The following is a 23,440-nucleotide window of genomic DNA, read 5'->3' as shown; positions in this document are numbered from 1 at the left end:
TGAAGAAGCCATTGAAGTTGCTCTGGATATGAATGTATTAGCAACAGTGGAACAACATGAGGGCAGTTCCATACAACCAGATAAAGATGGAGAAATATCAGAGGAGGAAAGTGAGGTCAACTGGATCAAAAGCTGCTAGAATGATGACGATGAATAACCTATCTATACTCCATATGTCCTCCAATGTTTAATATCTGATCTAAACAAATCCTTGCTTTTAACCACAATTTTATTGCAAATGAACCCCCCAATACTTTGTAAAGATTAAAATGAATTCACATTTTGTAGATTATGTTGATCTTTATCCTGATCCATAGCCATTGTCATAGAAACCATAGAAAACATAGAAACTACAGCACGGAAACAGGCCTTTTGGCCCTTCTTGGCTGTGCCGAACCATTTTCTGCCTAGTCCCACTGACCTGCACACGGACCATATCCCTCCATACACCTCCCATCCATGTATCTGTCCAATTTATTCTTAAATGTTAAAAAAGAACCCGCATTTACCACCTCGTCTGGCAGCTCATTCCATACTCCCACCACTCTCTGTGTGAAGAAGCCCCCCCCTAATGTTCCCTTTAAACTTTTCCCCCCTCACCCTTAACCCATGTCCCCTAGTTTTTTTCTCCCCTTGCCTCAGTGGAAAAAGCCTGCTTGCATTCACTCTATCTATACCCATCATAATTTTATATACCTCTATCAAATCTCCCCTCATTCTTCTACGCTCCAGGGAATAAAGTCCCAACCTATTCAACCTTTCTCTGTAACTGAGTTTCTCAAGTCCCGGCAACATCCTTGTAAACCTTCTCTGCACTCTTTCAACCTTATTTATATCCTTCCTGTAATTTGGTGACCCAAACTGAACACAGTACTCCAGATTCGGCCTCACCAATGCCTTATACAACCTCATCATAACATTCCAGCTCTTATACTCAATACTTTGATTAGTAAAGGCCAATGTACCAAAAGCTCTCTTTACAACCCTATCTACCTGTGACGCCTCTTTTAGGGAATGTTGTATCTGTATTCCCAGATCCCTCTGTTCTACTGTACTCCTCAGTCCCTTACCATTAACCCTGTATGTTCTACGTTGGTTTGTCCTTCCAACGTGCAATACCTCACACTTGTCAGTATTAAACTCCATCTGCCATTTTTTAACCCATTTTTCCAGTTGGTCCAAGTCCCTCTGCAGGCTCTGAAAACCTTCCTCACTGTCTACTACACCTCCAATCTTTGTATCATCAGCAAACTTGCTGATCCAGTTTACCACATTATCATCCAGATCATTGGTATAGATGACAAATAACAATGAACCCAGCACTGATCCCTGTGGCACACCACTAGTCACAGGCCTCCACTCAGAGAAGCAATTCTCTACCACCACTCTCTGGCTTCTTCCATCGAGCCAATGTCTAATCCAGTTTACCACCTCTCCATGTATACCTAGCGACTAAATTTTCCTAACTAACCTCCCATGCGGGACCTTGTCAAAGGCCTTACTGAAGTCCATGTAGACAATATCCACTGCCTTCCCTTCATCCACTTTCCCGGTAACCTCCTCGAAAAACTCCAATAGATTGGTCAAACATGACCTACCACGCACAAAACCATGTTGACTCTCCCTAATAAGTCCCAGTCTATCCAAATGCTTGTAGATTCTGTCTGTTAGTACTCCCTCCAATAACTTACCTACTACCGACATTAAACTTACTGGCCTATAATTTCCTGGATTACTTTTCGATCCTTTTTTAAACAATGGAACAACATGAGCCACTCTCCAATCCTCCGGCACTTCACCTGTAGACAGCGACATTTTAAGTATTTCTGCCAGGGCCCCTGCAATTTCAACGCTAGTCTCCTTCAAGGTCCGAGGGAACACTCTGTCAGGTCCCGGGGATTTATCCACTTTAATTTTCCTCAAGACAGCAAGGACCTCCTCCTTGTCACCAGAGTTCAGTCTCTGCTGCACTAAATGGTGACATTAATCATCTCTCAGCAGAGTTCAATTGCATCCAATGCACTATGGGATTTAGGAATGGAAATGATAGTCTCTATACATACTATTTTAGGAAGTAACCTATATTCAAATAAAGAATGCCCCTTTCAAAGTTTACAGAATGAGGAACAGACATTCTGGTCACATTTTTAAATGTTCCTGCTAAGCGTGGAGGAATGACAATAGATCAACAACCCAGTTACACTCTGCATGAAGTGAAGGGTCTTTTGTATCATCTTCACAGTGAATTTGCATGTCTCCTTTGACAGGCATGTTGCTGTTTGTTATGAGTGTCCAGGTATAAAAGCTAGTCATCTTTGCATGAACACACTAAATTATTGTAAATTGTTGGAAAAGCTAAATTAGTTATTTAGAATTTTGTTCATGTGATCATTTCCGCCTGAGAAGCCAGACCCATTTAATTTTGCTAGTGTCTTTCGTCACTGTCTGCTTTCCAGTATGTACCTGGCAGCAATTCCTTTTACCTTTGACTATTGTCTTTGTTTAATTGTTTGGAGAACATATCCTGAAATTTAAATTCACATTCTTTGAAAGGAAATAATACAAAAATGCCAGCACTGAGAGAAGATGCATTACTGCAATAAAGCCAGTTAGTTTCAGCTAAGGGAAAATGTTCAGTAGTATTATTATCTTGGTTTAACTCTGCCACCACCTTTCGATCACTTTCTTCATCCAGATCCTTTGGTAGTATTGGTAACATTCTTATCTTGGTTGTCTTTTTCCATGCTTCTTGGAGGCAATTGTAATAAAGACTTTTTTTTTGTGGAGATGGTAGTGTTTAATGCCTTGCATCATTCAATAAAACCAAAAGACATAGGAGCAGAATTAGGCCATTTGTCGTGACTGCTCCAATTTTCCTCTCAGCACCAGTCTCCTGCCTTCTCCTGTATTCCTTCATGCCCTGACCAATCACGAATCTATCAACCTCTGCCTTAAGCATACATACAGATTTGGTCTCCACAGCTGCCTGTGGCAATCAATTCCATCAATTCGCCACTCTTGCTAAAGAAATTTCTCCTCATCTCCATTTGAAAAGGACGCTGCTCTATTCTGAGGCCGTGTCCTCTGGTGTTGGATGCTCCCACCATAGGAAACATCCTCTCCACATCCACTCTATCGAGGCCTTTCACCATTTGATAGGACTCAAAGAGGTCACCCCTCATTCTTTTGAATTCCAGTGAATACAGGCCCAGAGCCAGCAGACACTCTTCATATGACAAGACGTTGAAACCCAGAAACATTTTTGTGAACCTCCTTTGAACCTGATCCTGTTTCAGCACATCCTTTCTAAGATAAGGGACACAAAGCTGCTCACAATACTCCTAATGAGGCCTCACCAATGCTTTTAAAGTCTCAACAATTACATCCTTGCTTTTATGTTCTCGTCCTCTTGAAATGAATGCTAACATTGCGTTTGCCTTCCTCACCACAGACTCAACCTTTAGGGAATCCTGCACAAGCACTCCCAAGACCCTTTGTGCTTCAGGTTTTTGTATTTTCTCTCCTTCTGTAGCCTCTTACTTACTCAAAAGTACCTGCCCCGCCACTTATCTTGGTATTGTCTGCAAACTTTGCAACAAAGCCATCAATTCCATCATCCAAATCATTAACAAATAACGAAAAAAGAATCAGTCCCAACTTGGCAGTATATGACATTTTTCAGAAATTTAATAGATCTAAATCCCTTATATGGGGATGATGAAGCAATAAATTATATGACCAAGTTCTAACCAATTGTGGTTCACCTGTGAATGTTCTGTCAGTCAATAATTTTCACCAAATTATTATTCAAATATAATGAGGGTATTTTGAAGGGTCTACACATAAAACATCAACTGTCCATTTCCCTCTATAGATTTTGCCTGACCTACTGACTTCTTCCAGCAGTTTGTTTTTTTTTTTTGCCTAGGTTTTGCCTCCCAGTTGCCTATTACTTGGGATCACTTTACTAAAAATATTCAAATTTGTACAAGCATTTGCATTTTACATTCAACAAAAAAGCCTTTTTTTCCTTCCTCACTAGGTGTTGGTGAAAATCTTACAGATCCATCTGTTATTAAAGCTGAGGAGAAAATGTGAGTTACATAAGTTTAATTCAATATGGTCTTTTAATTTCAAATGAGGCGGATTTGCAAATAATGCCAATGTTTTTTTAAATCCGAGCTTTGAAATTGAAGTGAGTTGAAACTAATTTAAAATCACATGATACAGATAGAACCACAAAAATGAAAAGCATCTCACAGCTCTTCTCTTATGTTGGACAATGGACATAATGTGATGTGTGTTACTGAATAGATGATGTATGAATGCGGCTGCTGGTGTTCGGGGCCTATCCATATCCCCATCTCCATGACTTAAAGATGTGCCGTGAAGTGAATGAAGCCATTTAGCCAGAAATTCTTTTTAATAGACTGCAAACATCAGGGGAAACTACAAGAATGATGTGTGCACAATTTTAATATCAGATAGCCCAAAATGAATCACCACATCAGTTTTAATCTTATACAGATATTCTGACCATATCATTCTGTGAATTCTCAAATTCTTTTACCTTAACCCTATAAGTGGAATCTTGAGGGCATTTATCATGTTTCTTGTTATTTTTACTAATCTTGTAAAAACTGGGAATAACAGCTCATAATACTGGCATCTTTGGTTTCATTCTGGAGTCCTTGTGGTAGTTTTATTGTGATTGGCTGTTCAGCTGAGTTTTAGACGTTCATACTTATGCCTCAAAATAGTGAACAATACTGAACAATAATATCTCTCTGACTATTTTTCATATGTGCAATGTTTCCTCCTTGTCACATTCTCCCATACTAACTTCAATGACATTTAGGTCACAGGAAATGGAGTTTGGCCCAGCTAACCTTGGAGAAGAAGCAATCAGAAACTTTACTGTAAAACACCACTGTAATACCTGCTGCAAGAAACTCAAACTCCCAGGTGAGATTAAAGATGTAGTACAAGATGGGGAAAAAGCACACTGTAGGTACCACTGTCCCTCTGCTGAAAATAAGCAATAATATTCTAATTTATGTATAAAATACTGCAGATGCAGGAAATATGAAAAATATGCTGGAAATACCTTACAGGCTGAAGAGCATATGTGAAAGTGAACCACAATTAATAGCTTGGTTGAAGATGTCTTATCAAAACTGGAAAACATTGGAGAAAAACCATTTTTAGAGGGCAGAAAAAATGGGGAAGGGGGTAGAACAAATTAGGCAAAGTGTATGGCATGGTGGAGAGCAGGAGAAATTAAACGATAAAGGGATTAGCATTGATTGACTAATGCTATTTTACCCTTGCGTCTCTGAGAAAAAATTAGATGAACTTTTTATAATAGCAAGTTGTTTGACTGTTTTTCCTGTGAGTGGTGAAGGAAACATTCCCAATAGACTATCAGTAATTTTGAGTTGCATTCAACAACTCTGAAGTAGAATCCATGGCATCCGTAATCGAGTAAAACAACATGGAAACTGTTCAACCAAACAGGTTGTAAACTTGATGGCAAAATAGTAATCAAAATAAAAACATAAACTCTTTATATATTAGGTTGTAACAGGTAAGTGCTCTGTGTACAATATTTATTGTTCAAAACCTGAGTGAAAAATACAAGTGAGGTGGAAGGTAGAGGAGGCTGTGATCAGGCCATCTCTCCAAAGAGCAAAGAAACATCATCTTGGGGAATATCAGCAGGAACTGCACGTGGCAGGGAAATAGGCTGAGAGTTTGAGTTCCACCCATTGACTGATGTTTGCAAGCTGTGTGTGGAGAAGGAAGTCTGTAGTCTTGATTGTATTTATGGGGGGTGTGGTGAGTGCGGGGTGGGGGGAGAGAAATCGATTGAGACAGGACAATGTTGTGCTCTTTACACTCTGATTTTTTTCTCTCAATGTCACCTTCTAGTCAGGAAGAATTGTGGTAGATACAATACAGTGATTTGTGATTTCATTTACATATATTTCCTTCAGACGGTGCTTGTTACACATATTCTTGAGGCTGTTCCTGAATAAATTCAAGACATTCTGCAATGTATCTATCATGCAGAATCATTGCATGCAGAGATCTGTGTCTTTTTCTATCTAATTTTTTTCCAACCCTTTTTTTCTCATTTGCAGATTTGAGGAGAAATTTTTACAACCCAGGGAGAATAGATGCCTCACTTGAAGATGACGCCACAGAAGTGAACACACAGTTGTAATTATTAGCTTCTAGCAGTTTTGCATTGAGGAATACCTGAACCTTTTTGTTTAATGTTACAGAAAGCCTCCATCATGTGGAATGTTCAATGCCTTTTTTAATATTATTGATTATTAATAATAATAGTCCAGGCGGTTATCTATTCCATGAATGTGGTCTTGCCATTATTAATATTTTTCTGTTACATTTGGTATTTCTTTCATGTTAAAATACACCAGCAGTCACTGCCATTAAGAAATGTATTTCCCTGTGAAGAACAGTGGATTCTGGTTAATTAGGCCATTGGTTAATCGGGGCAGCCACTTGTTTGGGACAAAAATTAACAAAACTAATCGAGAAAATAGCTCGGATTTCGTTCATTTATTTGGGACACTATGTCACTTAATTGATTGGGATAGGAGACAGTTGCTGAATAGTTTATAACTTGTATCAGTTGTGTGCACTTGTGTGGCCATTAGACACTACAATGTGTTTAGAGCAAACAGATTTTAAATAGTGTCAGTTGTGTGAACTTCAGTTGAAAAAGCAGTGATCTTTGTCATTAACAATTGGCAAGACATAAGCAGTAAGGCAATTCACAACTGTTTTGCTCTCTGCGGTTTCAGGCATTCAGGCTTGAAGTTGTCAGAAACGGCTGGGAGTAACTTCAGCAATTTATGAACTACAAGGAATTTAAAGTTCAAAGTCAAAGTTCGAAATAAATTTATTATCAAAGTACATATATGTCACCATATACAACCCTGTGATTCATTTTCTTGCTGGCATACTGAATAAATCCATAATAGAATAATAACTATAATAGAATCAATGAAAGAACGCACCAATTTGGGCGTTCAACAAGTGAGCAATGACAACAGACTGTGCAATTACAAAAAGAAAGTAATAATAATGAATAAATAAACAATAGCTATTGAGGACATGAAATAACAAGTACTTGAAATGAGTGCGTAGGTCGTGGCAACATTTCAATGATGGGGCGAATGAAGTTATCCCCTTTGGTTCAAGAGCCTGATAGCTGAGGGGTAATAACTGTTTCTGAACCAGGTGGTGAGAGTCTGGAGACTCCTGTAGATATGCTCAATGGTGGGGAGGGTTTTACTCATGATGGACTGGGCTGTATCCAATACTTCAAGATTTTTTGGTCACGGGTATTTGTGTTTCCTGATGCAGCCAGTCAGTATACTCTCCACCCCACATCTATAGAAGTTTCTCAAAGTTTTAGATGTGATGCTGAATCTTCGCAAAATCCTAAGGAAGTGGAGGTGCTGCCATGCTTTCTTCGTAATTGCACTTGCATGTTGGGCCCAGGACAGGTTCTTTGAAATGCTGACACTGAGGAATTTAAAGTTGCTGACCCTCTGATCCTCCAATGTGGACTGGTACTTGGATGTCTGGTTCCCTGCTCCTGAAGTCAATAATTAGCTCCTTGGCCCTGCTGATATTGAGTAAGAGGTTGGCATGGCACCACTCAGCCAGATTTTCAATCTCCTTCCTATATGCTGATTTGTCACAAACTTTGATTCGGCCTATGACACTGGTGTTGTCAATAAACTTGAATATGAAATTGGAGCTGTGCTTAGCCACGAAGTCATAAGTGTAAAGCGAGTAGAGCAGGGGGCTAAGCACACAGCCGTGTGGTGCACCTGTATTGATAGAGATTGTGAGGAGGTGTTTTTGCCAATCCAAACTGACTGGGGTCTGCAAGTGAGGACATTGAGGATCCAATTGGGCAAGGAGGTACTGAGGTCAAGGTTTTGAAGCTTATTGATTAGTTTTGAGGGGATGATGTTATTGAATCCCGAACTGTAGTCGATAAAGAACACTTTGATGTATGCATTTTTGTGGTCTAGATGTTCCAGGATTGAGTGAAGAGCCAATGAGATGGCACCTGGTGTGTACGTATTGCTCCGGTAGGCAAACTGGAGCAGTTCCAAATAACTTCTCAGGCAGGAGTTGATGTTTAATCACCAACCTCTCAAAACATTTTATAATTGTGGATTTAAGTGCTACTGGATGATAGTCATTGAGGCACGTTACCACTTTCTTCTTAGGCACCAGTGTAAGTGAAGACTGCTTGAAGCAGGTATCTCAGACTGCTGAAGGGAGGGATTAAAGATCTCAGTGTTGATTAGCACAGGTCTCTTAGTACTCGGCCACCTACCCCGCCTGGGCTGCTGCTTTCCATGGGTTCACTCTCCTGAAGGCTCCTTTCACGTCGGCATCAGAGATGGAGGTCACAGGGGCTATGGAAGTTCATGATGATTCCTCCATGTTTTGACAGTCAAAGTGAATTTAGAAGGCTTTCAGATCATCTGGAAGCAAAGCCCTGTTGACGCCTATGTGGCTTGATTTTACATTATAAAAGGAGATTGCATTCAAGCTCTGCCACATATGTCAAGCATCCTTCGTTGATTCAAGTTTAGACTGGAATTGCCACTTCTCCTGTGAGATTGATCACCAGAGATTATACTTGGACCGCTTGTAACTTTCTTGGTCACCAGACTTGAATGCCTCCAACTTGGTCCTCCGCCAGGGGTTCTGGTTAGGGAAGACTCTGAATGATTTTGTGAATACACTCTCATCTACAACTGTTTTAATAAAGTCCATGGCCATTATGGTATTCAGATCCATTGATGAAGCTTGAGTCCTTGAATCTTGAGGGTATCGACAATCATCTTGAATGTTACAATAAAGATGAAGATTTGGATGATGCCATCATCTATAGCATTGTATGAATGCAGTCCATTATCTGCACTAGGTGTCTGTGCTGATTTTGTTCATGTACAATCAGTCAAAAGAACACGGCAGTGTACACTGGATGAATTTCTCCATTAATAACTGTTGGGAACTAATACACGGTTTTATAGTAATGTAGTGATATTGGTAGTGTGCTAATTTATTCTGTATGTCATTTAATTACATAATTTGTTACTCAGTTAAACAGTAGGTTGTCTTTTTGTACCTTTTTAAGTAGTTCCATGAAGCTTCGGCTAATTGGGGCAGCCGCCTAGTTGGGCCAAAATGTATTAGTCCTGATGTGTCCCAATTAACCAGAATCCACTGCAATTGTATCAATGTCACCAGACGGACAAGCAATTTTCAAAGTAGTATCGACTGAAATTGCAAACACCAGTGAAGTTACAACAGAGGATCCTCTGATGAATTTAGTTAACCACATTCAAGTAAAGCACTTTACAAACACCTGGAAGCTCTTTAAAAAATTATTAGTGGGCAAATTAGCAAACAAGGTTATTTCTACAAATTAGCTATTGAATATTTTGACATCACTTTCAGGAATGTGTCATTATCTTGTACTTATCTCTGAATAATTTGGAAGGCTGGAGGCCATGATATATTTCTGTATGTTCTAATGAACACTGCTGCAAGTCAAGAGTTAGTTGCTATTCCATTGAATTATATTTGTTGTAAGGCAGATCAGTTTTATTGATGACAACATTTTCTATGATGAACAGTCCTGCTCTTATATAATTTCCCTCAATGCCAGCTATTAATTAACCCATTTGATATTTAATTAGAGCTGTGAAATTCTACAAGAAGCTCCATTAGGCTTTTATTGACACTTTGGCAAGAACTAGTGAATCATCTTCCTCACCCCTACCCATCATCATAACTGCTGGGAAAGGGTTAAACAGTTGTTAAATTGCTAATGTTAAAGACAAAGACAGCGGATGTGGAAAATCCAAAAAAAAACTAGAAATATGCAGTAGTTCAGACAACAATCATGGAGAGAGAAACAGAATTAACATTTCAGACTGCTGACCTTTCGTCAGAAATAGGAAAAGCCGCAAATCAAAAGTTGTAGCAAAGGGGAGATTTGGACAGAAAAAAGGTGAGTGAATACACGAGTGACCTTAGATGCTGAGATCTGGAGAGCAACACACAAGATGTTTCTTTGAGGAAATTACGAGCAAGGTAGACAAAGGAGATGTAGTAGACGTGGTATAGAAACATAGAAACATAGAAAATAGGTGCAGGAGTAGGCCATTCGGCCCTTCGAGCCTGCACCACCATTTATTATAATCATGGCTGATCACCCAACTCGGAACCCTGCCCCAGCCTTCCCTCCATACCCCCTGATCCCCATAGCCACAAGGGCCATATCTAACTCCCTCTTAAATATAGCCAATGAACTGGCCTCAACTGTTTCCTGTGGCAGAGAATTCCACAGATTCACCACTCTCTGTGTGAAGAAGTTTTTCCTAATCTCGGTCCTAAAAGGCTTCCCCTTTATCCTCAAACTGTGACCCCTCGTTCTGGACTTCCCCAACATCGAAAACAATCTTCCTGCATCTAGCCTGTCCAATCCCTTTAGGATCTTATACGTTTCAATCAGATCCCCCCTCAATCTTCTAAATTCCAACGAGTACAAGCCCAGTTCATCCAGTCTTTCTTCATATGAAATTCCTGCCATCTCAGGAATCAATCTGGTGAACCTTCTTTGTACTCCCTCTATGGCAAGGATGTCTTTCCTCAGATTAGGGGACCAAAACTGCACACAATACTCCAGGTGTGGTCTCACCAAGGCCTTGTACAACTGCAGTAGTACCTCCCTGCTCCTGTACTCGAATCCTCTCGCTATAAATGCCAGCATATAATTCGCCTTTTTCACCGCCTGCTGTACCTGCATGCCCACTTTCAATGACTGGTGTATAATGACACCCAGGTCTCGTTGCACCTCCCCTTTTCCTAATCAGCCACCATTCAGATAATAATCTGTTTTCCTATTTTTGCCACCAAAGTGGATAACGTCACATTTACCCACATTAAATTGCATCTGCCATGAATTTGCCCACTCACCCAACCTATCCAAGTCACTCTGCATCCTCTTAGCATCCTCCTCACAGCTAACACTGCCACCCAGCTTCGTGTCATCCGCTTGGAGATGCTGCATTTAATTCCCTCATCCAAGTCATTAATATATATTGTAAACAACTGGGGTCCCAGCACTGAGCCTTGCGGTACCCCACTAGTCACCGCCTGCCATTCTGAAAAGGTCCCGTTTATTCCCACTCTTTGCTTCCTGTCTGCTAACCAATTCTCTATCTACATCAATACCTTACCCCCAATACCGTGTGCTTTAAGTTTGCACACTAATCTCCTGAGTGGGACCTTGTCAAAAGCCTTTTGAAAATCCAAATATACCACATCCACTGGCTCTCCCCTATCCACTCTACTAGTTACATCCTCAAAAAATTCTATGAGATTCGTCAGACATGATTTTCCTTTCACAAATCCATGCTGACTTTGTCCGATGATTTCACCGCTTTCCAAATGTGCTGTTATCACATCTTTGATAACTGACTCCAGCAGTTTCCCCACCACCGACGTTAGGCTAACCGGTCTATAATTCCCCGGTTTCTCTCTCCCTCCTTTTTTAAAAAGTGGGGTTACATTAGCCACCCTCCAATCCTCAGGAACTAGTCCAGAATCTAATGAGTTTTGAAAAATTATCACTAATGCATCCACTATTTCTTGGGCGACTTCCTTAAACACTCTGGGATGCAGACCATCTGGCCCTGGGGATTTATCTGCCTTCAATCCCTTCAATTTACCTAACACCACTTCCCTACTAACATGTATTTTGCTCAGTTCCTCCATCTCACTGGACCCTCTGTCCCCTACTATTTCTGGAAGATTATTTATGTCCTCCTTAGTGAAGACAGAACCAAAGTAATTATTCAATTGGTCTGCCATGTCCTTGCTCCCCATAATCAATTCACCTGTTTCTGTCTGTAGGGGACCTACATTTGTCTTTACCAGTCTTTTCCTTTTTTCATATCTATAAAAGCTTTTACAGTCAGTTTTTATGTTCCCCGCCAGTTTTCTCTCATAATCTTTTTTCCCCTTCCTAATTAAACCCGTTGTCCTCCTCTGCTGAACTCTGAGTTTCTCCCAGCCCTCAGGTGAGACTTGGAGTTTCAGAAGGCCTTTGACAAGGTGCCACATATGAGGCTGCTTAGCAAGATAAGAGCCCATGGAATAACAGGGAGCATTGGCTGGTCAGCAGAAAACAGAGAGTGAAAATAAAGGGATCCTATTCTGGCTAGCTGCTGGTTACCAGTGGAGTTCCGCAGGGGTCGGTGTTGGGACTGCTGTTTTTTATGATGTATGTCAGTGATTTGGACTACAGTATTAATGGATTTGTGGCTAGATTTGCCGATAATACAAAGATAGGTGGAGGAGCGGGTAGTGTTGAGGAAATAGAGAGCCTGCAGAGAGACTTAGATAGTTTAGGGGAATGAGCAAAGAAGTGGCAAATGAAATACAGCATTGGAAAATGTATGGTCATGCACTTTGGTGGAAGAAATAAATGGGCAGACTATTATTTAGATGGGGGAGAGAATTCAAAATGCAGAGATGTAAAGGGACTTGGGAGTCCTTGTGCAAGATATCCTCAAGGTTAACTTCCTGGTTGAGTCGGTTGTGAAGAAGGCGAATGCAATGTTGGCATTCATTCTTCGAGGTATAGAATATAAGAGCAGGGATGTGATGTTGAGGCTCTATAGGGCACTCGTGAGACCACACTTGGAGTATTGTGTGCAGTTTTGGGTTCCATATTTTAGAAAGGATAAATGACATTGGAGAGGGTTCAAAGAAGATTCACAAGGATGATTGCAGGAATGAATGGGTTACTGTATGAGGAACCTCTGGCAGCTCTTGGGCTGTATTCCCTGAAGTTCAGGAGAATGAGGGGGGATCTCATAGAAACATTCCAAATATTGAAAGGTCTGAACAGATTAGATATGGCAAAGTTACTTCCCATGGTAGAGGATTCTAGGACAAGAGGGCATGACTTCAGGTTTGAAGGACATCTATTTAGAACTGAGATGCGGAGAAATTACTTTAGTCAGAGGGTGGTAAATCTGTGGAATCTGTTGCCACGAGCGGCTGTGGAGGCCAAGTCATTGGGTGTATTTAAGGCAGAGGTAGATACGTTCTTGATTAGTCAGGGCATCAAAGGGTATGGGGTAAAGGCAGGGGAGTGGGAATGTCTGGAAGAATTGGATCAGCCCATGATTGAATGGCAGAGCAGACTCATTGGGCCGAATGGATGACTTCTGCTTCTATATCTTATGGTCTTATGTTGGAAGCGTTCAGCTGGTCAAGCAGCATCCATGGAAGGAAATGGACAGTTGATGTGCTGGATTGAAAACAAAAGGAATGACTGATATCTTTGAGATATTGTGAAGTAGATGATAGGTCCTCAACTATCATAAGAAATAGTCTAGCAGGTATTCAGGGTCTCCCATCTAAAAATTATCCATTGTTGAGGTAGTTGATTTATCAATCAGTCATTGTGCAAACTCTGAAAAATTAGCCATATTTACTAATATTTCACCAATGGGTCCAAAGATGAATAATTTAAATCTCTAAATATCTTGGAATAGGTAGATACTTTATTGATCCCAAAAGAAATGACAGTGTCACAGTAGTATTACAAGTGCACAGATATACAAATTTTAGAAGAGAAGTAGAAAGCATAAGTTACCAGAAACAATCTAACAGGAGGGGGTCATCACTTCCCTGGCTATAGGTTGACTCATTATAGAGCCTAATGGCTGAGGGTAAGGATGATCTCATATAGTGCTCTTTGGAGCAACGTGGTTGATTTGGTCTATTACTAAAAGTGCTCTTCTGTTTAGCCAAGTTGACATACAGAGGGTGAGAAAGATGTCCAGAATTGCCAGGATTTTCTATAGGGTCCTTTGTTCTACCACAGCCTCCAGTGTGTCCAGTTTGACTCTTTTAACAGAGCCAGTCTTTCTGATCAGTTTATTGAGCCTGTCGGCCTCATTTGTGTTGATACCATTGCTCCAGTACACCGCTGCATAGAAGATGGCGACAACAGACTGCTAGAACTTGTGAAGAAGAGGCCTGCATGCTCCTAAGAATCTCAATCTCCTCAGGAAGTAGAGGTGACTCTGGACCTTCTTGTACACAGCCTCTGTGTTGGTGCTCCACTTAAGTCTGTCATCCGAGTCCTCCCCCAGGTACTTGTAGGTCCTCACCACGTCCACATCAATAGTAACATGGAGCAATGCTGGCATAGTCTTCATAAAATCCATCACCATCTCCTTTGCCTTACTGATGTTGAGCTGCAGATGATTTAGTTTTCACCATTTGACAAAGTCCTCCGCCAGGGCCCTGTCTTCATCTTCCCATCCTCCCTTTATTCACCCAACTAAGGCTGAGTCATCAGAGAATTTCTGCAGAGGACATGACTCAGTGTTGTATCTGAAGTCTGAGGTATACAGGGCAAACTGGAAAGGTGCCAATACAATCCTCTGTGGGGCCCCAGTGCTGCTTATAGCCATGTCTGACACACAGATCTGAAGCTGCACATACTGTGGTCTGCCAGTCAGGTAGTCCATTATCCAGGATACAATGAAAGTGCCACTCTGTATTGAATAGAGCTTTTTCCCAGCAATGAGGGCTGTATGGAATTGAAGGCACTGGAGAAATCAAAAAAACATGATCCTCACAGTGTTGCCCTGCTTATCCAAATGTGAGCAGACTCTGTTCAACAGCTAGATGACAGCATCATCAACTCCAATGTGCTCCTGGTAGGCAAACTACAGGGGATCAAGGGCTGATCTGACCAGGGGTCAGAGGTGAGTCAGGATCAGCCTCTCTATGGTCTTCACGATGTGCGAGGTCAGGGTGACTGTGCAGTAGTCACTCAAGACTTTAGGTTGACCCGTCTTGGGTACTGGGATGACACATGATGTTTTCCACACAGTTGGAACCCTTTCCAGGCTGAGACTCAGACTGAAAATGCACTGGAAAATTCCACACAGCTGCTCAGCACACTCCTCCAAGACCCTGGAGTCCACACCATCCGGTCCCAATGCTTTGCTGTGTCAGAGTTTCTGCAGGGCCCTTCTCACCTGCTCAGTAGTGAAAGTGAGTCCATGATGACTGGGGACTTGATGGAAGATTGGGGCTGGGAGAGGTGAAGACTCACATGATAGCAGTTGGTATGTTGAGGTGTGGATGGTAGGTGCAGGGCAAGTAAGGGATGTAGGCAGTGGTAGCCTTCCAATTCACATGTTGAATTGGAAGGGTGAAGAGGGAGGAGGGAGGCATTGGTGCTGAGGGAGCATCAGGTACCTCAGCACCTGGACTGGTGTGCTGAGGGGGATGTGAACAGGAGGGCTATTGTCAAGCCCATTGAAGAATTGGTTTAACTGATGAGCCCATTTATGGCTGCATTCCGGGGCTCTACAGCTAGGCTGATTGAAGCCAGTGATATTCTTCATGCCTCTCCACACCTCCCGTGCACTATTCTGCCCAAGTTTGTTCTCTAGCTCTCTCCTGTATTCCTCTTTAGCCACCTTAATCTTCTCCTTTAGCTCCCTCTGCACTTGTTTCAATTCCTCCCTGTCTCCTGATCTAAAGGCTCTCTTTTTGTTGTTGAAAAGAGCCTTTGGATCACTGGTGATACTGGTTTGTTGTTAAGCAAACAGTCCTTGATGGTATTACAGCGTCCACACAGAAGTTGATGTAGCCCGTGATGCAATCAGTAAGTCCGCTAATGTCCTCCCCACAAGGTTCACAAAGCACATTCCAGTCATTAACCTCAAAGCAGCCCTTCAAGGCCCCGATGGCCTCTGGAGACCAATTCTTAACTATCTTAGTGGTAGGTAGCTGTTGCTGTACAGCAAAATAGATCATCAAAAGAACAATTCTGATGATCAATCGGTGCCCATAAACCTAAGAGTTTCTAAATCAGCTGATTGACTTACTGGAGTAATAGGAAATGCTTGGGCTTTAACAGGTAGAGTTGAGTATAGATGGAGGTTGAGCTGCATGGAATGCAAAATATTTCTGATCTGAACAACCAGATCTTTTGTCTATACCTGCCCTTTGGAAGAAGTAAAATACCTCGGTAAATATGACTATGGCAACATGGTAGCACAGGAGTTAACTGATACTATTATAGCTTGGGGCATTGGATTTCAAAGTTTAATCTCGGTGTCCATAACAGCATAAGGTATAGGAGCAGAATTAGGCCACTTGGCCCATCGAGTGTGCTCTGCCATTTCATCATGGCTGATCCAATTTTCCTCTCGGCCCCAAATCCGGCCTTCTCCCCGTGCCCTCTGTAAGAAGTTTGTATGTCCTTCCCGTGACTGCATCGGTTTCCTCCGGGTGCTCCGGTTTCTGCTCACAGTCCAAGGACATACTGGTTGGTTGTTAATTGGTCGTTGTCAATTGCCCCATGGTTAGGTTAGGGTGGAATCAGGGTTGTCGGGGGTTGCTGGGTGGTGCAGCTCGAAGGGTCAGAGGGCCTATACCACACTGTATCTCTAAATAAACTGAAAAAAAAAACATTTCTCTCACCTCCCCAGCTAGCCTATCTGTGTATTTGGCAGAGGTTCAACTCATTTGTTCACAGACATTAGAATGTGTTCATGGGGACGTGTTATAAACTTAATGAAAAATAAACCTAAGTCCTCTATTTTATTGTAACATAATTGACCCCTTAAGCTCCCAAAAATGAGCATAAAAGAGATCTTACTGCAGATTTTTTTTTAATGAGTCAATATGGGAATCATGCACTTAATTTAGAGGAAAGGTTTTGTATGTTTTATACTCATCACTGACTATTCTCTCAGAAAGCAAGTGTGGAACCAAAACTCTTAAACTGGAGTTTCCTTTCCCTTCTATTATAGTCGTGGAAACCCCAGATTAAATATTTAATTCATTCATGATCAACAGTTTCCATGAAGTCAAATGTTCCTAAACACGAAGTCATTCAATGCTGTGCTGTATACCTGGTGCTTTACTCTAATTCCTGTTACACATTACTTCTGTCCTTTATATATATCAAATCACAGTGAATCAAATTCAAAATCCTGGAATAATTAGTACTGATTCTCAAAAAGCTTTGTCTCTGAATTTTCTGCATTCTACATTCCTGTCCCATTATACACTCTACAGTCTTCCTAGTTCTGCTGTTGATAATGTTCCTTCATACTACCAGTGACTGTAGACTTTATCTCTTTGCCCATACAGAGAGACTATCTCCATAAATACTTCCTACTAAATTCCTTTCACCATTCAAACTCTTCTATTGCTGCACAGCATATGTTTAACCTCCATAAATTTTGAGACATTTTCAACAGCAAGTATTGCATAAATGTAAATTGTTGCTGTTATAGCTCATCGCATAGTGTATTTGGCAAAGCAAAACATCAACAATTTGGAAACATTTAATTAGTTTGTTTGTTTGATTGCTCTCTGGTCAATTCTCTAGCTTTTGATCCACTAAAATCTAGTTAATCTAAAATGCAGTGACACAAGAGATTCTGTAGATGTTGCTATTCTTGAGCAACACACACAAACTGCTGCAGGAATTCAGCAAGTCAGACATCATTTATGGAGGGAAATGATCAGTTGACATAGGGTCCTAGCCCAAAATATCGACTATTTATTTCCCTCCAAAGATGCAGCCTGACTTGCTGAGTTCCACCTGAACTGTTGTGTGTGTTACTTAAAATACTGTATAGTTACCCATATTAATCCAGCAACCATCACTTCCTTCTATATTTATATTTGCTCCACCAAAATCTCAGGTTTAAGCTTCTCCTCTTCATATTGAGGAGTTCTCTTGTTTCCACAAACTCTTAATTCCTTTAACCATAGTCTCCAATGAATTGTTCCCTGTAAATCAGTTCTCCAGACTGTTCTTCTATTTCACTGTTTTGACCAAACTTTGGATCACCTCTGTCCTCTCCCTATACCTTTTAGGATTTGGTAGTTACCTTTTCCTTATCTGACAGAGGATATTTTTCTGTGTTGAAGTAGAGTATAAATGCAATTTCCTGTAATATAATTGGGAACATGAAAGTAAAAGGATGATCAATTATCATGCTTTTTTTCAAATTGCTGAACATCACTCCTATTAAAGCAGTGATGGGAATAATTGAACTCAGACGTACTGTAAATCTATGGTACAAAGTCCTAATAGGATGATCAAACAAAATGTTAATATGTTGTTTTTCAAATTTTGGTTGCACATACAGTAGTCCATTAAGTATTATTTCTGTAAGGTGTTACTATGTGCAGATTTATTTATTGTTTTGTGATAAGCCTCCAATATATAGATTACTTTTTCCAATCTTTGCGAACCTGAATGAAAAATCAAGAGGAAATGTATAGATTCCTTAATTTCATTGTCTGAAAGGATGCAGGTGGGGTCCCAGAGAAAGAACTTCACAAATGACCATACTGAATGGATAAGACTCCCTTGTTCCTATACCTAGTATTATAATGATTACAAAACATTGGAAATAAAGTGTGTAGTTTCACTATTCTGCTTCTGTCCATTACGAAGACACAAAAAATGAACCATGAACTTTGAACTTTGAAACAGCAATTACTTTGATAACCGTGTCTGTGACATCATAAACAATTTCTATGGTCACTTGAATAAAAGCATAAAGAGAACATCTTTACCACATGGTTATCTTAAATCATTACTATAAATCTCATAATTAATGAAATAAACAGTCCCACTTTTGTTTGTATGTAAATTCTATGAAGAAAATATATGATCGTTTTATCAGATGAACAGATTTTTAACTACTTAGATTGCTTTCCTTTTAAAATCTATATTTTTTGGCTGTTTTTCCCCTCAGAACTTCAGTCTTTTTGGGTTTTCTTTATTCTATTTATGAGGTTTAAATCTGCCAGTTCTCTTTACCTTTTTTTTAAGTCAAACAGAATTCTACCCCTTAATGTCTAATGAGTGAGATAGGATTATGACTCTGTATTTCTATGAGAAGACTTTGAATGTTTTATATTGCTTCAAGAGTTTTCCAGACAGTGCTCAAGGCCAAATCATCATCAGCAGTTTCATTATGATTTGCTCAGAATGGGATGTTTCAGGTGAATACCCAGTTTAACGTCTGTGGAGTAGAAGGTCCTTTAACAAATGATAGTGAGGGACAAAAATTAGGAGTCAGTTGGACAAATGTGGTTTCATTATGAAAAGCCATCAAACCTTTAATAAAGACTAATTGTGTTTTAATATTAAGATTTTTTATAATAATGTAACAGTTATGGAAATATAGCTGACGAGCTACCAAAGCATGTTTGATAAATTCCTGCATTACAGACTTATTAAGATTGAAAGCCAGGGAACCAAAAGGGCAGGAACAGCATGGATAGAAAATAGGTAAGTGATGGGAACACTCACAATGCACTGGAGGAACTCAGCAGGTCAGTCAGCATCAGTTGAAAAGATTAGTCGACGTTTCGGGCCAAAACGCTTCGTCAGGGCTGAAGGAAGAACTTTGGGGAGGGTTTGAAGTCAGGCCCCAAATAATCCTTCCAGGTGAGGCAACACTTCACTTGCGAATCTGTTGGGGTCATCTATTGCATCCGGTGCTCCCGGTGCGGCCTCCTCTACATCGGTGAAACCTGACGCAGATTGGGAGACCACTTCGTCGAGCACCTCCACTCCGTCCGTCACAACAGACAGTGTCTCCCAATAGCCACCCACTTCAACTCTGCTTCCCATTCCCATTCGGATATGTCCATACATGGCCTCCTCTACTGCCATGATGAGGCTAAACTCAGGTTGGAGGAGCAACACCTCATATACCGTCTAGGTAGTCTCCAGCCCCTTGGTATGAACATAGAATTCTCCAACTTCTGGTAATTCCCTCCCCCTCCCTTCCTCTATCCCTATTTCACATCACTTCCCTCATAGTTCCGCCTCCTTCTACTACTGCACACTGTTCTCCTGCCAGTCACCTCCCTGCTTCCACTCCCCCACCCCTTTGTCTTTAAAATTACTGTTTTTTTCAACTACCAGCATTCTTCAAACCCTCCCCAAAGTTCTTCCTTCAGTCCTGACGAAGGGTTTCGGCCCGAAACGTTGACTAATCTTTTCAACTGATGCTGATTGACCTGCTGAGTTCCTCCAGCGCATTGTGAGTTTTCCTTTGACAACAGCATCTGCAGATTATTTTGTGATTAGGTAAGTGATAGGATTTGACAGGTAAGTGTTTTGGTTTGGAAGGAAATGTGTAAAGGTTTTCCTCTGCAGTTAATATTAATTTCCTGGACATGTGCAAAACAACCTGAGCCATAAAGCTTGAAAATGTAATGAAATGTGTAGAAGGTAGTAATAGACTGCAGCTGGTATCACCAGGCTAGTAAGGGCAGAGGAACTTTCTATGCTGAAAAATGCAAATGTCACATTTCAGGATTACAAATGAGAGACAATATAAACTAGAAGAGGCAATTCTAAAAGGGGCATTAAGAACAAATAAATCTAGAAGTATACATCACTGAAAGTGGTTGTGTGGGATTCTAGGTTTTTATAAACAGATGCGTTGAATGGAAGGGCAACAAAGTCTCAATGAAACTTTATAAAGCATTGGTTCTGCTACAACTGGAATATTGTGTTCAGCTCTCAGACACTATACTTTTGGAAAGAAGTGAAGGCTTTGGAGGGGCTAAAGAGGAGATTTACTAAAATGATACCACAACTGAAGGATTTGAGGTACGTGGTTGGAATAGACTTGCTAGGATATTGGCCTTAGAACAGAGGAAATTGAGAATTCTGATTTTATCCTTTATGGAGGATATAAACAGAATTGATAGGGAAAGACGGTTCCTGTTTACTGTCGGGTAAAACCAGAGGGCATTGAGTGAATGGTGAGCAGCAAATCGAAAATGGCATGAGGAAAATATTTCACACAGTCAGAGAAGTTGGAATGTAAAGATCAGAGGAGCCACGGAAGCTCATTCAATCATAGCGTTCAAAAGGGAGCTGGTTAAGTAGCTGAACGAGATGAAAAACAGCAGTACGGTTTGGAGAGGATGGGGGAGGCTCAACTGCTGCCACAGACTCAAATCTATGAAATTGCCACTCTCTGTGTTATAATAGTTCTGAGATTGAAATTCCATGGTCTTCAATACCATTTGCAATTCCTTTGATAATGAAACAATCATTGTTTGCTTGTAGCAAAACAACAGGAAATAATGTAGTCTGCATATTCTGCACAAGTGACTCACCTTTCGATTTCCCCAAAGCCTTTCCAACTCCATTAATATTTCGTGTTTGGCCATTGTTTAGAACATAGAACCCTATAGCATAATACTCTTCCTGGAGATGTTAATCAAAACCAAGATATTGTTCACCAATATTCATGTGGTTAACATCTTCCAAAATTCTACAGATTGCAGATTAGCTCCTTGTAGAAATGTATTTCTATTCCCCTTCTCCAATATAATGGCATACAGCCAAGATCTTAACCAAAGATCCACAACAGAGTCATTCTCAGTACAGACTGATGCCATCGTTCCAACTTTTTTCTGAATCTTTCTCAGTGCAATGCTTTACTTAACCTTCTGCAGTGGTGTAGTGTCATTCAGGATCTGGGAAGAGTTTTCCCATTGTGAATGATAGAGAATTTTAGCAAGAGTGAGTTATGCTGCTGGTCTTTGGGTGGAGTGAAATGACAGGTTCAGCATTCTGCTTCTGGGGTTTTTGTGTTTGATGGCCATTTAAATGAATATATGTTTGAAGTTTAGTAGTTTTCTCTGAACAGATTTTTTTCTGAAGTGACATTCAACAGCAAGATCCTTTTTTTACAGGAAGTGATAAAGAGAACTTTTGTTCTGAGGGATGTTTTGATGAGCAAGTTGTGGTAGCACACATTGCAAATTTCTCTGCTAATCCAGAATTTATAGGATAACTTTCCTGAGTGCATCATTTCCTCACCCTTCAGAGTTAATTGATTTATTATTGCAAAATAATCTCTTTAAAATGCTCTGTTCAAATTTTGTGTAAAACCTATCACTCTCCATCTTCAAATCACTTGTACTTAAGATGTCTTACTTGAGCCTTTTTGTTCCTTTCCCATAAATGCACCAATGACATCGAAGGATTCAAATTCTCCCGTCAAGTCTATGATGGTTGATAGAACAATCCCAATTCCCATACTCCCCTGCAGATGGCATGATAGTAGGCTGCTCCATATTTTATCCTGATATCAACATATAGTGCACCCTGAAAATTTCCAACAATGCTGTTATAATTGACTCATTAACTCCAATGTCATGCCAAATATGTTTAAGTGCAATACTTCATGTCAGAAAAGCTGAGAGCAGTAATTAGAATGTGCCAAAGTCCAATTTTGTCGGCTGTTTTTCTTTTGATAAATAATGCTAATAATTTTAAATGGGCTATTTTTCAATGTTAATATTGAAGTTTCTTTTTTTGCCAGCCAATGTGATTAAAAATGGAGCCGAGAGGGTTTATCTGAGTTAAGATACAGATCATCCTTAACTTGGATGAATGTAGAAGCAGGCCTAAGCCCTGAACAGCCTCCTGCTATATTCTCAGGTGAAAGCCAACATGAATCAAACAAAGCAACATCTTGAATGATATCAGCTTCGATAGATTGACTTCTGGAAGAGGGAAGCACTTGGCACATCTGGTCCTCAAGCTGCCATACAACTTCATAATAATTTACAGCAAAGAGGAAGACATCTGACCTTTTAGGCTCTTGCGAGATGAAAAAAAATGCTACTCTGAACAAGCGAGCCTCCTAGCTTGCTGAGAATAGCTTAAAAGCTTTTAAATAAATTAATGTAGAAAACAACTCTTTGTGTCAAATTGTTTTTCACTTCCCTCTCACGTTGTTAAATCCCACTTTTAAAAAATGCAACACAAACACACACAAATGCACCGATTTTTAAATTATTTATTATACATTTTATTGTTTTGACTCTCCATTCTTCATTAAAGGAACATAAACATAGATTGTCATTTACAGTAAACATTCAGAAATAATGTGCTTTAAAAAGACCTCTACCATTGTTAAACTATTATGCTTAACAAATTCAAAATGTCAATGTTTTCAAATACAGGGCAACTTAAAACCTTTGAGTATTTGCAGGTTACTTAACAAAACAAACAGAAGAATGTTGTTATATACAGAAAACAGAAGACTGAACTCTTACAGTACCTTCCCCCAGTGCATTAGACATTTTCTAAAGCAAAGGCTTTAACACAAACTTTAAAACTCCTCACAACACATTTTCATTAACCTTTTATAAGGGCTCCAGCAAGCAGAAGTCAAATAAGCTGTCTTGATTCAGTGACAGTCATTTTATGAATGTTTATCACTTTGCTGAGAAAACTAGGTGAAGTGTAAAAGCCCAAGTGTGA

At 40.2% G+C, this 23,440-nt stretch overlaps 1 protein-coding gene across 5 annotated transcripts in view; it reads left to right on the top strand.

The window, feature by feature from the left end:
* LOC140211611 (transient receptor potential cation channel subfamily M member 6-like) overlaps positions 1-22,820 on the top strand; it is a 177,080-nt gene extending 154,260 nt beyond the window's left edge. For 3 of the 5 annotated variants that reach the window (XM_072281519.1, XM_072281520.1, XM_072281518.1), the window contains 5 exons: positions 4,043-4,094; positions 4,859-4,965; positions 6,144-6,222; positions 19,370-19,429; positions 22,494-22,820. In XM_072281519.1, coding sequence (XP_072137620.1) covers positions 4,043-4,094; positions 4,859-4,965; positions 6,144-6,222; positions 19,370-19,429; positions 22,494-22,506 — 311 coding nt within the window. In that variant the 3' untranslated portion in view covers positions 22,507-22,820. The remainder of the gene's footprint in view (positions 1-4,042; positions 4,095-4,858; positions 4,966-6,143; positions 6,223-19,369; positions 19,430-22,493) is intronic. The other 2 variants (XM_072281522.1, XM_072281521.1) reach the window with 2 other exon arrangements.
* The last annotated feature ends 620 nt before the right edge of the window (positions 22,821-23,440 follow it).

The sequence above is a fragment of the Mobula birostris genome, chromosome 17 (assembly GCF_030028105.1).
Source record: "Mobula birostris isolate sMobBir1 chromosome 17, sMobBir1.hap1, whole genome shotgun sequence".
NCBI lineage: Eukaryota > Metazoa > Chordata > Chondrichthyes > Myliobatiformes > Myliobatidae > Mobula > Mobula birostris.
Note: the sequence above shows the minus strand (reverse complement) of the source record. Positions and strands in the feature narration are given on the sequence as shown.